At 42.3% G+C, this 15,658-nt stretch overlaps 1 protein-coding gene across 1 annotated transcript in view; it reads right to left on the reverse strand.

Annotated features, from left to right (window-relative positions):
- LOC105564538 (TSC22 domain family protein 1) overlaps nt 1–15,658 on the reverse strand; it is an 81,027-nt gene that overhangs the window by 11,127 nt on the left and 54,242 nt on the right. The window contains exon 3 of the mRNA XM_012016980.1: nt 628–730. Within this exon, the coding sequence (XP_011872370.1) occupies nt 628–730 (103 nt within the window). The remainder of the gene's footprint in view (nt 1–627; nt 731–15,658) is intronic.

Genomic DNA, 15,658 nt, shown 5'->3' on the forward strand with positions numbered 1-15,658 from the left:
ATCAAGTTTTAATAAATCATCTTCTGCGAGACGGACGTAGAGGAGGATGAGGAGATTGCGATCACGAAAACCCTCGTTTCCTGGCTACTCAGGAATTCTAATCGAGATCTGACCGCAGTCATGATTCTTTCGTAATGGCGCTCGTGTACCATTCCCTCCCTCTTTTTCTGCCCTTTTCGACGCCCCGTTAGTCTGTCACTTGCCGGATTCATACCGAATCGATCTAGTTAGCGGCCGCGTCATCCTCGCTCTTGGTGTCGATCGACCCGTTCGATTACGTATCGCCGGTAGGTGGTAATTTAAGAGAATCGAGCAGCGCGCGCGGCTGTAAGATGAAACCGCGATCGGTTCGCGAATCTGTCGGCGCGATGATCCGTATCCGTAGCGCTTCACCGTTCTTCGCGAAGCCCTCGAGAGAGAAGCGTCTCCGTGAAGATTGCATCAAGTAGCATGCAATAGGATTTCAATTTGAGCGGCCATTAACTCCGATTGATTCTATCCAGGAAACTTCACGGGAACGAGGTCGTTAATTCCGCGTCGCGTAAAGGCCACTTTGGATTTTTTTTCCTCACGTGCACTGACCTAAAAGCTATGCATTTTTATTTACGAGAAAGTAATAATACTGACCTTCGACAATGGAGAAGAGTCATCATCACTACCGCTCCGATGACGGCTGATACTAAAGACACTATCACAAGAGTCAGCACCCATCCAAGTTCTCCAGGAGCTTCTGTAAAACAATCGAAAGTTATAGGTTCAGTAAACATTTCTCGTAACAATTGTGTTGAAACAAATACGACAAAGCGCTATTTATTTTTTAATCTTGTTAGGACAAATATAAATTAATCGTAAAGAGACGCGGATTCTTAAAATTATTTGGACAAAGGTATACTATCTAACGAGAAATATAGAAAATATGAGAAACGCCAGAGTCAGAGGACTAGTACACAATTCAACTGCAACAGGTGCGAAATACAAGTGTATAAATATGCTGTCGCTAAAAATGTGACATTTAAAGAACGCGTCGGCTCTCGGTCGTTTTCGGTTTTCGTCTCGCCGCATTATCGTAATTTCTTGAGGCGAGTCCGAGTCTTTGCCGAGCATATATATACACATATACATATATACGGATAACACGAGCATCATATAAATCGACTCCTGAGATCTTGGCGCGGTACGCGCGGGCGCCCGGTAATTGGCTCACAGCCTCATCCGGCGCGTCCCGTTTCCGCGCAGCGGGACACCCGCAGGTTTATTAGGCGTCCTTCGCTATTATTCCTGCCGCACACCTACCGAAAGCACTCTGCGTCCCTTACCTATCCCACTTATCCCTGGTGAAATCGTTTCATCTCGGACGCGCACCGGCAGCGATCTCGCGCACCGCACTTAACGAGGCCCGAGATTATCGTCCGTGCGAACGTAATTAAGAGAATCGCGCCGCGGGTTTATTGCGAGGAAACGGCGGCCGCGAGCGAGCGTATGATGGAGACGACGGAGGTAGATTCTTCTCGGTGCGGATCGGCCGATTAGCCGGGGGAATCGTTGTTCGGGGCGCGACTGGCGGCGGCCGTGCGATTCGCGGTCGGCCGGCGATCATTTCCCGCAGGCCTCCGCCCGAAGTGTACTTACACACTTGCCGAACGATTCCCGACCAGTTCCTCGGTTGTTTGCATAGCCGTTCTTGGCTGAAACGCGAGCTTCGAGTGAGATAACTGCGCGCCACCGAGCGGTTTCCTTCCCTCGTTCCACGCTCATTAGTCGGGTCTTATGGTTCGTCGCGTTATCGTGAAATATCTTAAACCCGCACAGAATGTTTCTGATCGGTCCTTACTCAAGGTCTTAATCGCGACGATTCCCTCCGGCCGACGCGAATTTAAACATTGAAATGGAGATTAGCGGCGAGCGCTCCGCGGAATTACAAACGGGGAGAACGGGATAATTAGGTCCCGCTGATCGCGGGATTATCCGCGAAAGGGACGCCGTAATGCGCGCTTCGGCGACGACTCGGTTCGCATCTTCGCTCGTTGCAGTGACATTAATCGCGTGCAGTTTTCGAATTCCGCCGCGCAGCGGTTTCTATCTTAAGACCGTCCTAAGTACGCGCGCCCGGAGAGGTAGATTCATTACGCTCTTGTCACGCGGCTTTCCGTGCCGTCGGTCTGCCTACGCACACGTGAGTTTATATGTACTTGAAGTTGTCGACGCTGCAATCGCTCAGGGCCCGGCGAGCTTGGAAAAGAGGCTTTCAAGGGAGAGGAAGGAGCCGCTCGTGATCGAGAGCTGGTACTCGACTCTGCATACGAATGCGCCGTAAATGCTGCTTCTTCACGATTGTAAGGTAGCTCAGGTAGCGATAGAGGGATATAGGACTGGTCGGCTAACTTTTTCAAGCTAATAATTTTTGTGTGACGTCGTAATTAAGCATGATTAAGCGAGAAAGTATTTTTAGGGAAGAGCACGGTTTTTATTGCGCCCGCAATTTATAATTCCGAGATAAACATTCCTGGGTACGAAAGATTATTCTGCCGAGCTACGAATGAGTTTAGAAGATTTAATTATCCTTCTACGTACCATTTTGCACAAATATTCTCGGTTGAGTTATTTCAATTGATATTTTGAGTTCTTTCTATTTTACACAATTCATAAAACTAACAGACGCGTTTTCGAGTAAAACAATTCTGTGCCTAGCAATAGACGCGGGTGAATGAAAAATCAGCGGGGCTCGTTTAACACGTCGACATGTATCTTTGAATTAAAGACAACAAGTCACGGCTAGAAAGCCGAAAGGGGTAGGGAGGAGAAAAGGCAAAACTCGTCTATCAGCGTCACGTTCCTGACGTGAACATAACAGCGTGCACGCTGCGGCTGATAACGCTTACAAGAGAGTTATCAATCATCTCGCGCCGAGATTGACCACCTAGACCAATGCGTGTTAATGCCGGCCAGCGTGCGCCAGTTCCCTGTTACAGTTATCTCGGTAAATTGTTTTGATCTATGAATAGACCAAGCTAGTTAGGTAGTCTCTTCAACCTGTATGTCGGAGTTGGTAACCTGTTGCGAACCTTCTCCGTCTCATTAGCAACTAAAATTTTAATGACGCCGACACGATGTTTAACTGTACGTGACGCATTTTTCGCTGCTGATTTAGACCGATCAAGCGCACTCGTTTATCAAAGTGTCTTTCGTAAGGTATTAGAACGTATCTTAGAAATGGCTACCGTTATTAAAGAACGCTCATGACTATTGGAGCCTTAAATATCGAAGTCCATTCTCTAAAAGTCAAACAGTGGATTATCACTGAAAACAGTGAACATTCTCTGATTCGCAGTTATAAGTATAGAACTGAATTATTTAGTGCTATACTTGTAACCGTTTTCAGCGATGCACTGATTGACGTTTAGAGAGCATATCGACTGATCTCTTTCGCAAGTTTGTATCTCGAAACGAAGAAGATTGGTTTTTGGTTCGTGTCGCTACGTCGATTTTTCGCCGAGTTATAGCGTTTTAAAAATCGGGCGCGCGTGCACCATTCATGAACGAAGGCCGCGCGAGTTTTACGCGAGTATTACGTGAGCGTACTACGTCCCCAAAAAACTGGCATAAAAACATACGAGGCACAGATGTTCGGTAGTAAACATCGTCGCGTGAGACGCCGCATATACGCGCCGTCTGCTGCTTCTGAATGAGGATTAAGATCGCGAGTCGATATAATCGTCAATAACTTCGCATAGAAAAATCGTAGGAAGATGATCCTGGTCTCGTTGGAAAGCTAAGATTTCAGCGCTTCTAACGAGATAAGAATGGCTCATCTCGGATCATTAGTTTACGAGACATGATTGATAAATACCGAGAAAACTGATTTTGCCCCAAGATCGAGATTGTGAATTAATCTTTCGATTGGATGAATCTCTCTCACGTTGCGCATTAAATAGCAAACCTAATTTATGTTCACCCAATATTAATTTTTCTAAATATACACATATGTAATTGCACGGTTTTTTGTCGATAATCCCCTCCTCGGGTACTACCTTGTCGTGGTGGAGGGGCTTGAGTACCCCGAAGAGTTACTTTCTAAAAATCAATCAGTGCATTATCACTGAATCCATTGATTGATTTTAGAGAGTACATACTCTAAAGACGGGACAACCAAAGGTACCCATTGCACTATTTGGGCCCGGTTTTTCAGTTTCTAATAAACTGTTGACCACAGTTAATCGATTCTCTGTCTCTTCTTAGATAATTATATAGAAAAGAATAAAGAGTCGAGTAACTTCCATATTAACAGTTAAGCAGAAAATGATAAACCAGGCCTCTAACACTCTCTGAAAGTTAATCGGTGGATTATTACTGAAAATAACGAATCGATTCACTGTTTTCAGTGATAATCCACCGATTGACTTTTAGAGAGCACATTTGTTTATTTCATTTATTAATTGATTTGTTCATTTCTCTGATTTCAGCACTAACTCGAATAATTTCACTATTATTTCGCTAATTTAAACGAATCGCAACCGCGCGCGGCGATTCGTCGTGTCGCGTCGCGTTCGGGAGTGCCGTTTGTATAGTCGGATTAAAGACTTTCAAAGTGTAAAATCGCGCGAACGATCTTTGTGTTTTCGCGAGTGTTGTGCCAGAAGACAACCTGAGTGGAGGAGGAGGCCTTGGAGAGGCATCAGGCGCCGGCGGAGCAACTTTAGGGTAAATATTTTTTATTTCATATAAAATTAATCTTCCTTTTATCTATTTTCAATAATTTAAAAATTATTTTCTTTAATATTCATTTTCTTGAATACTCTGTTTTAATATGAACTTTATAATTGTATGTTACAGGATCAATAGTGAAACTCCGCTGCTGCGCATCGGGTAAGTCAAAAACTTTTTTATTACGGCAAACAGTACGAAAGAGGTCAGTCGATATTTCATATCGACGTAACCGTAGTTTAATTTAAATACAGCACGTTTGTATTTATATAAAATAAATGCATGACTGTATTAAGATTTTATGATTACTATTTCGTCTGATTGAATGGATGTATTAGTGTTGCACTTTTTTAATACCGCGATCGTATAAAACACAATTCGTTTCGTCTTTTCTTTGAAGAAAGCGCAATCACCCGCCACCGTTTTCGCGATCGGGCCAATCGTTTTAGAGTTGACCGCAACATCTGCTTCACCTTTCGCCGCATACAATCCGCGATCGTGATTTAATGTACAAAGACGGCTTAGTGCACGATCGCTTCATCGCTTTACCGTTTCAAACGCGATCGGCTGTTAAACATAAGTGAAAATAAGAATGAAACGGCCCCAGGCTCCTCGCTCGGAGTCGTAACTTCTCGCATAGACAATACTGTACGATCATTTAAACTCGTTAGACTCTATGGACTCTTGCGATCCGTTGCGAACGCGCGGATTAAAGGATATTGTGCAATCTAAATCACGCGCATGAGATTCAGAAAGCAAAATAGCAGGTGCAACAAACGTAGTAATAGTAAGATTAGCATTATTAAATACGTATTTATTATCCTAGTAATTCGGAGCAATTTGGATTAATTTACGAATTTATGCTCTCTAAAAGTCAATCAGTGGATTATCACTGAAAACAGCGAATAGTCACTAATTCACAGATATACGTATACTACTGAAAATCGCAGTAGTATACTGTGAATAATAAACTTTTTGACGTTTCGTTGATAAATAATCGTTATTTAAAACATTGCGTGTTCGGACAAGAGGAAACGTTATTAAAAGAACTTAAACGTTAATGAATTTACGTTTATGTCATCGCTATCGATGCAAATAGACTCGTAACTTTACGCCAAACCTTCGTATCAAGCTGCAGCTTCGAGAATACTGCTTGTACATGCAGTTCGGATATCTTTGCATAAAAAAAAACACAATATTTGCAACAACGCGACCGCCTTTTCACGTGAGACCACGTTTCGCTTGCCACGGAAACGTGTATATTTATTGAAAGGGGTTGATAATAAAAACGGCTAAGTGGATTCGTGTCACGGTACCTTTTGGACAACAATGTTCGCCAACGGCTTATGCACGGAATCGACAAACCTCACCGAACAGTAAATTCAACGCTGTTCTGCCATTACGGGGCCCCCTCAACCGGTCCCCGCATACCGTTAAAGCTTCTCGTCGAGATTTCGTCCATAGCCGCCTCTTCGTGGCGCACTCGATACTTTTCTATAGATTTCGTCGATAGTTGTACGCCTACATTCTTTATCGAGCCCGGTGTTCACGTCGCATACACATATATATGTGTATATAGTGTATATCTTGCGCGACTTCTCCTTTTATTGGCTTCGCAGCCGCCTCGTTCCGTCGAGATCGTTCCGCGATCCATTTCGACAGGTGGCCCGGTCCGCCTCGTATTTCAGGATTCCGGACTCCAATTACGGGCTCCGCGAATAACCGAGCACCCTCTCCCTCTCTCCTGTTCTCTCCCGGGAAGCTATCGCGACCCAGTCTGGGATCTAATTTCCGATTTGTACGGATTCGTGGGGGGTCGATACGTGAAACACTGCGTCGCCGCACGTGAGGCATAGACGTGCGTCCCCCGTGTATACCATTTTTACACGTTTCGCTACCGTCGGCGCAACGTTCACGCCACAGCCGTTGGCCTCGTCTGCTTGACGTAAATTGTGTCGCAAATTTATTTTACACGCGATGTATCGGTTTGGAAAAATTAGAACGGGGTGTGTATTGCGGTTATTAGAAGCCGATCGCCCATTTATGTGGATATTTGCGTCCCTTCGACTATCTCCACTTATTAAGCGCGATTTACTTTACTGATTATCCCGTGGATATTCCGGTTGTACGTTGGTTTGTTGAGCGTCGCGGCATTCCGCGCGATTTTTGGAGTTACGGTTTATCGCGAGAGAAGGTTTACTGATGGCTTGGAGTACAACCCGGAATTCCAGTCTGGGCTCTGGTGAAAGAGCTCGTGTGTTCCATCAAGTAAGATGGCACTTTATGTGGTCATTATGTAAATTAGCAATTACATGCTCATAGGTGTGTGCTCGTTTAAGAAGCTCCCGATCGACGAACCGGGCGTATTCAATGATACGCACGAATATGAGATGTTTTACTCTAATTACATTTGATGTCTTTCCGCGCTGAGTTGTTATACTTCGTAAAAAAAAACTGCAATTGACGAACACGTCGATCAACATTGACATTTGTATAAAATTGATTTAAAAAATGGTGCATTTGTTAAAGATTAAATACTAACAATATTTAGAACATTTGTAGAATCAGTGTATACTTCAATTAGATGCACATGTCTTTGAAGCACGAGGGGTAAACCGCTGAGGGCACTGTGGTGTACACTGTGGTGTACGCTGTTTGTCTAATACGAAAATAATAGAAAGTGTAACATTTGTATGAAGCTCGTAGTTAGGTTTGTTATTGATCGATGTGTTTAGTGTTAAATGTGCGAGGGGAATAGAATTCAAGGATCTTACTTATCAAATGTATGCACCATTCAAGATGTAATTCATTTTTTTGATCATCATTCTTATTCGGGAGATAAGTGATGGTTTCTGTCGACGGTTTCTGTCACGAATTCTGTCTTTGAAACGGCACCGCCGCAATCTGCATTATTTACGGCGTACCGGCGTGCGAACTCGGAATAAAAGCCGGTGGACAGACAACGAATATTTGACACGGCCAATTTGAATGCTAAGCGAGAGTGCCTTTTCGCTCTACCTCCGTTGTGAAATTATGCCGCGGCTCAATATGCGTAATTACAGCGAGTTGTCATTATCTTTGCCCGGGGACTTCCTCTCCCCTTGAACGCCCTAACGCCCTTCGACCGCGTCAAGGTAATTAGAGATTTACCTTAATTACCCTCTTTCCGCGATAAATGCGCGTTTCTCGGCCGTCTCGAAAAATTGCGCCGGCGACATGTAACGCACCGATGTTTCAAACGCTATTACCGCCTTCCGACAATACTCGGTCATTTTTGTAAATTACCAAATATGCCGTCTTTGGTTTATTCTACAAGTTCGGGTAAATGTCTGTTGTAATAACTCATGTTCGTTTCTGCGCACTTTAGCTTCTCGTTCCAATATTTGGAAAACTATTCTTCGCGAACGTAAGCGTAAACTATAAGCACTGTCAATATTCGAATTACATATTAGGATCTTATCTCATAACAGGGGATTTTCCTCTATGTTATTATCCGAATGAATGGGGGAGGGACCGTATCATCAGAAATAAAATGCAATTCCTTCCGATATTACTTCTAGTTAATCGAAGCACGAGATATGTATCTATTACTTCTTTGAACGTGTCATTTTTCTCAGAGAAAATTACTGACTTGTCGAATAACTTTTCTGATGTGCCGCGGTCGAGGTCATCGTCCGTGCGCAAAAATCCCTTTACCGTCCTTTGACACATACGTGCACTATTCATGCCGCCTGACACATTGTTACGAGTCACATATGCTTTTTGTGTCGCAAGAACAGGTTCGGCGGTTGTCATTGCGGAATTGGCAAAATAATTAAGCGCTCGCTTAATACGACCGCATCGTGACGTTGAAAATTGCGACAAACGTTCCGCGCCCATGATCCGTCGGATTTCGGCCGGTTTAGCTAATTACCGAAGGCGGACTTTATGTAACGTGAACGAAAGAAATACGGGTCGTTCATTAATCATCATTAAAGAATGATTCGGCGTTGCAAAAAGGCTCGCGCGAGATTTCTCGTCTCGAAAGACGGGCGCAACGTGCGAAAGCGACGGTGTGGTGGGAAGATGTGTCTGCTTCCTCTCTTATCTTACGCACACAGAAGAAGCTTGCCAAAAGCCTGCCTACGATCCCATATCGGCAATTCACCGAACTTTCTCCCAAGTTTTTGTTTGAAAACAGTTGTCATTCATTGCGGCATTTTAATCTCCACCAACCACCGCTAATCCGAGAGTGCGTCCAACGGTAATCTGTTGATAGTCATCGTTGAATTTCACCGCTAACTTTTCCACTAACGAAATACCGAATAGATTGGAATCAATTTTTCTCGTATGAGGAATCCGAAACGACGTGCGGATAGATAAAGCAGAATTTCGATTACATTTTTCACTTTATTAATGTCTTCAGTGAGGTTGTTTTGCACAGTTTCTGTGTAAAAATTATCATAGTTGATGAGATGATGAGAATCGTTAATCTGTTCGTTGAAACATCGAATAAGCGATGTCAAAGTGTTATTTATGTGTGTTTATGATAGGCTAAAAAAGATTTTTTTTTTAGCTGAGTCATATATGTTGATTTAGAAAGACATGATTTTCTTTCTATTCAATTTGATAATTGAATTTGACACTTCAGATCATTTGATAATTCCTTTTCGTTGTCCTAATTACTTGCGTGATTTGTGCGAAAGGAAAGCTGCAATATTGTTAGTCGAAGATACGATGTGAATGAAAGAATTCTAGTTGGCAGTGTAGCCGTCTTGTGCTTATCATCTTTCGCAGAAGCAAAAACGGAAACCGAAATCGCCTGAATGGGTTGAATAAGACATTAGCGAGTCGGTGGTTTACCACGAAACGGGCGAAGCGGCTCGATGTCTCGCTTCCCGGTATCCACGATGCGGTACCACCGATAAATATGTCATTAACAAGAATAATTTATCCGCCACGCTGAGGACCGGCGCGGGCGCACCAGGGGTCTTTCAGCCGCGTCTTCTTTGCCGAGATGGCATCGTGCCTGCATGTACAGGACGGTCCACATCTCTGTGCTTGACAGGTTTCTTGATCGATTCGATTAGTGAGGATTCAATCAAATGTCTTAATTTTTTTTGCAACACTTTGACATCTAGTTTCGAGAGAATATCTTTATATTAATGCTTAAATTGTGACTCTATTTAGAGATGAAATCAAGCGAGAAGCGTGCCATTCCAAGCCCAACTCATGCAAATCTCGAATGCTTTTTTAAGTTTTATATAAAACTTAAAAAAAACATATTTATGTCTCAATATTTCTGACAAAGAACAACTTCCCAAGTCGATCGTTAATTTCGTGGATCGAAAAAAATCGCTTAAAACTTGAGAGGCCGTATATGCCACGATAATTGAGCTGTCGTCCTCCGCTGTTGTCGCCACCACAATTTTAATCGTTACGATATGAACTTTGTGGGCAAAAGACTTGGCGGGTCCTCGTCAGATTTCATATATGCGGGTCTTATCTGCCGACCCTGTTATTCCGCGGTACTTTCTGCCAATTTTTGCTTCTACATTTCCTTACGCACATTATTTGTTATTCGTTCGTTCGAGTTGCGCTCGCGTTCAGCACTGATAAATTAACGATGATAATAAGATAAGATTAAGGCCATTGAAAATGATTTTCGAAATTTTACTCTTTTTATAACTAAATAAGAATAAACACAAAACGTAATTTTTTTTTCAAAATTAACAAGTAGAAATTACAATACAGGGTTTAAAGCAGAGCTTGACTATATTATCGCAAGTTAATTGAATTAAGTTATAGTTATTTCCAACATGCTCGAATTAGCATTGATTTAAAATCTGTCGTTAGTATTAGATCGATATAGTATCGCTACACGATTAATAATTAACCATAGAGTTAAAGTAGGACTCTCAATAAAACTAGACAACACACAAGAATCGGCCAACAATAATTTATTAAAATGTGAATTCATTAATAATTAATATCGCCGGACACTATTAATTGCTTAAAACATTTTTAATAAACTTGAAATGATGAAAATAATGCTTGGATAGATATAGAGTGCGACAATAATAATATCTTATCAACAATAATACCTGTCGCGATCTTCTACTGCGCGTTAGCGCATATGTTTTCCATATTTCGGATTCGCGCGAGGAAACTCATCAAACACAATGACAGTAAATTTCGCGCGGTTATTCGAAAAATTGGTCGGTCGGACGCTCGTAAATAAAACCCGGATGACTAAATATTTTAAGAGCATCGTTTGTGGAAGGTCATCTCGTCTACCTGATGTCTCAATATACCTGCGGCTTCGCAGGACTCATTACATATTCACGTCTCTTTCCACACTCGCCCGCTACCGACTAAAACAGACGTATAAAGCAGGCCTGATAAGATACCTCTCCATAAACGCGCGTAAATACAGCGGGCTTTTAGCCGTTATATCGACCATTTAACAGTCGTCATTATTTTCATTGCTGCTTCACCGGTAATCCATAAGGCGTGTACATTACACGGATAATAATAAAGAAAATAAAATAATCTATGTAAGATAAAGGCGGTGTAATAAATTTCACAATTTGGCTTCATCGAGCACGGCCGCGCCGTGAAATCCGGCACGGTAACCATGTAAGTGAAAAACCAGTAATGACCGAGGTTTCAGACGCGATCAACTTAACCGCAAATCACTTTTATTTGATCTTTACGATTTTCTTATAGAGGCCGGGTCGAAGTACGAAGATGGAAGGGTTAAGAGATACGCTTCCCGCGTAGAGAGACTAATCGGCTGTTCGAATGTCAGGAGATATTTAATCCCAGTGCTTAGTTTCTTAAGCGCTTCTGTAAACAGATCGTATTCCAATACTAATCAACGTCTCGTCAATATTTACCCTTCTGTCTTGTTACACTAAATTTCTTCCACTTTCCTAGTGTTCATTTATAACTTAGAAAAATTATAGTAAATTGCCGCAAATGTTATTATCTATTAATTAATCTATTAATAAATCACAAGAATCTCTACAACAGAAAACTATCTCTGATATCTTAAGAATGATATATTCATGTTTTTTATGAAATGAAAATATGAAGAAAACATGAAACTAATAACTAAAAATTGATATGACACCAAGATACATTTTTAATTAGCCTCATCGATATAATCTCTATTTTTTTATTTTCATAAAATGATGTTAAACCTACCAAGTAATTTAAACCTACCAACGAATTATGTCCATCTCGCACAAAAATCTTCTGTTTCTTTCCACTCTTCTATCATCGCTGTAAGCCACAACTTCCCACAGTGGTGACGAAAAATCGATTATAGCTTTTTGAATAAACACCCTGCGCGCTAGGTACGTCTTCCGGGCACGTCGTAATTCACGCCGCAAGACTTTCTAACCGCTAATCGTCCGTCGACTTTCGAACTCTCGTATATAAAGAATACGCAGCGTGCTGGGTCTCGGATAATGGCACGTAAATCATTTCGTCTAGTCGATCGCGTTCTCGGAACGTACGCCGTTCGGGCATTTTTATTAATTTAGTTAACGGCAGTAAGGAATTAATCCATGATAAAAGAAAAGAAACACCGTGATGAATGAATTCGCAAGAAACGATGACGCATTCTCGTGTTCTACGTCCGTGCTAACTAATCGACATTCGGCTGGATATGAAGTGGTGCATATGAAATGTGCCAGCGAGGTATGTCGAACGTCTGAAAAATGCTGTCCAGATTTGCGCCATGTGGTCGAGAAGATTCGCGCGTGGTCGTGTGATGACATTTCGGATTAAGAGACTGCTGAATTATTCATCCGGTTGCGGTCTGATGCGCGAAATATGAGCTGTCCTGGTTGCGGGCATGCGTTACGTCATTCTAATTCGTAATCGATATCTGCCGGATTGTGGCGAAAGAGAAGAAAATAAAGAGAGAGAAAGTGAGAGGTTTACTGTTATTACGTTGTCATTATTCGGTCGAATATGACGGGCGGTAGAACTCGATAGGACTCGATATTACTGAGTTTTTCTAGGCCGCTCGGGTCTTTCATTATCCGCGCCCTACAATCGAGATGAAGCTATACAAGTTCGAATTGTAGATCGTGATTGAAAATGCGTGTAAGGTGTACGTAGCGTGCCCCGAGTTGGGAGGGTACGGGCGCGGGGGAGAATGTCGGGAATAAAGAATAGTCGAGAACAGATCCATCACCAGGTGAACGATCGACCGAACGGTGTTATCCGTCATCCCATCTCTAGGTTCACCAGCCGCGATACTCCTCCACGTACGTCTCTCCCTTCGGCCAGTCTGTCCGCGAAGGTGTGGCCGGCGAGACAGACGGACTGACAGTCAGACAGTCGGTTGTCTTTCCACGTGTATATACGCGCGCGCTTCATCTCGGAGCCTCTCCTTCTCTCTCGCCTGCACGATAAAAAGACCGCCGCAGCGGCTTCCTGAAAGCATTTAATTGCCGGCCTGGCACGCGATCAAATATCAATTATCAACACTTTACGGAGCGAGAGTTCTTAAGTTCATCCTCGTCATCGCGCTCTCCGCGCGGAATAAATCGCTCTTATTTAAGCGAAACGACCGAACTCGCCGAGCTGATTGAACATCGGTATTCTCTTCGAATCATTGGCTGCTTATCTCAACGATCAGGTTTTAAGTCATATTTTTCATTAAATCGGAATTTAAGTTATAGTTTTAAAAGGACATAATCTCGACGAAAGTATTCAACGATGCAACGAGTCTTCCGCGGATATAAGTTTATCGGTATAATAACTGCCGATTATAAGTTTATGGATTTTCATCTGGAACGCTAATATTAGAATTTTTTATTCTGAAAAATTATTTCCGTAGGGACAAAATAAATTCCATTTAATCTGCGTGAGAAAAGATATTTGATTCGCACAAAATTAAGTCCCACGCGCACGAAGCTATCTGACCTTATCGAAATAAAAGATAGTCCGTTAATTGCAATAGTGATACTTGGGAGGAGAAAAGGTAATGATACAAATAGATAGATGGATAGACAGATAGATACGTCGGAGAGATTCAACGGCACTAGGCTTGCGAAGCTCTCAGTAATGATGCGTTTATCTGAACAATCTCGCCGGCTGAACATTGTCCTTCATACTTAGTAAACGTCGCATTTAGCCGCGGGGTTATTGAACGCCGCATTCAGATTGCGTCGGTTGATCTCAGATCTGAAATCTGCCCTTCGAGGAGAGCAGCGCGCGATCGCGCCTTGATTGGCAGCTTTCCGAAGACGTCGGTGCCGCCGCAGTGGAAGAGCCGAGCGCTTCCCCGGAGGCGTAAAACGGTATCGATACGCCGCGCGATGCAATCCGTACACCAACAATAGTCACGATGATTATATAATATCAGAAACAACGATAGTGATCGCGATAGCACAAGTACCGCCAGTGATTACATGATTACGCAAGATATCTCAATAAAATATATAGAGAAAGAAATATATGCTATTCAGTTTTGCTAAAATTTCATACCGGCAATATCAGAAATAGCTCCATTGATTTTGGAATATCATGACTGTTTTTTTTAGAAATAGTACATTCATGCTTTGAAAAGAATCTTTTATCATTTAAAAATCAGCGGAGTTTAAATAATAAAAGTACAATTATAACATAAGAAAAATGTATGCTGCAAAAATTCCAATACGCTAATGTTGGAAGTGCATCAGATTAATTGAATATTTATTCAACATTGATGTATATTGTACAATATATTAGTATGTAAATGTATAAATTATGCAATTGACAGCCTTTCATAAGGTGCCATGTAACGTCTAATTTTGTGAGCGAAACTTTTGGCATATTAATGGTATCCGCATGCATTAATAAGGAAGAAATTTCCTTTGAAGAACCAGCCGGCCATTCCCAGTGGCTGTTCGTGAGAAATACTCTACGCTTATACAAACGGAGCTTAGTTAACGGAATCGTTCGCTCATACACTCCGCATCAACCCTGAACTCGAGAAACCCGCTCGAAGGCACTTGGTACACGTCAACGTCACGTTCGTACCTACGTCGGGTAAAAGTGTAAGAATAGAATCGAGTGGATAGGTTCTTCTGTAGCTCGTTCTGCGCGCATCGGGCCAAAAAGAAGCGAAATAGAGAGACGGGGGGGAGCGAGAAAGAGAGAAGAGCACTTCTTCACATGGCCGGTGTGTCTTTAAAAACTTTCAAGAGGCATGCACGTTATCGTTAATAGCGCACGAGAAGCGGTCCGTGGGGAAAACAAAGGCGCCATTGTCGCCGTTTGCGGAACTCAACGTTACAGTCGGTCCGCGGTATAATCGATGAGTCGTAATTTGATGACTCTATTTCTCAACGTCAATAGTCCGAGCCGAGTGTCATCCGAGCAACTTTTTGCCTGTAGGGTCTACTGTCATGAATACGCGTATTCAATACGGTAGAAGGTTTCATTTAACAAAACGTAAGATATTATAAAATTGGTACCTAACATCTGTAACACATTGTATCTGTATTTATAAGTATCTGCATTTCGTTGGTTTTTCACAGAGTTGGGAAAGTTACTTTATAAAAGTATCTAGTTACAGTTATAGTTTTTTTTGCTAAAGCTGTTCGGTAGTAAACATCGCCGCGCGAGACGCCGCATATACATACGCGCAGTCTGCTGCTGTCGATATAATCGTCAATAACTACGCATAGAAAAATCGTAGCAAGATGATCTTGGTCTCGTTGGAAAGCTAAGATTCCAGCGCTTCTAACGAGATAAGAATGGCTCATCTCGGATCATTAGTTTATGAGACATGATTGATAAATACCGAGAAAATTGATTTTGTCCCAAGATCGAGATTGTGAATTAATCTTTCGATTGGATGAATCTCTCTCACGTTGCGCATTAAATAGCAAACCTAATTTATGTTCACCCAATATTAATTTTTCTAAATATACAATACGTAATTGTACAGTTTTTTGTTGATAATCCCCTCCTC

This window comes from Vollenhovia emeryi, unplaced genomic scaffold (assembly GCF_000949405.1).
Source record: "Vollenhovia emeryi isolate VEMERY1.0 unplaced genomic scaffold, V.emery_V1.0 DF939163.1, whole genome shotgun sequence".
In the NCBI taxonomy this organism is placed as follows: Eukaryota; Metazoa; Arthropoda; class Insecta; order Hymenoptera; family Formicidae; genus Vollenhovia; species Vollenhovia emeryi.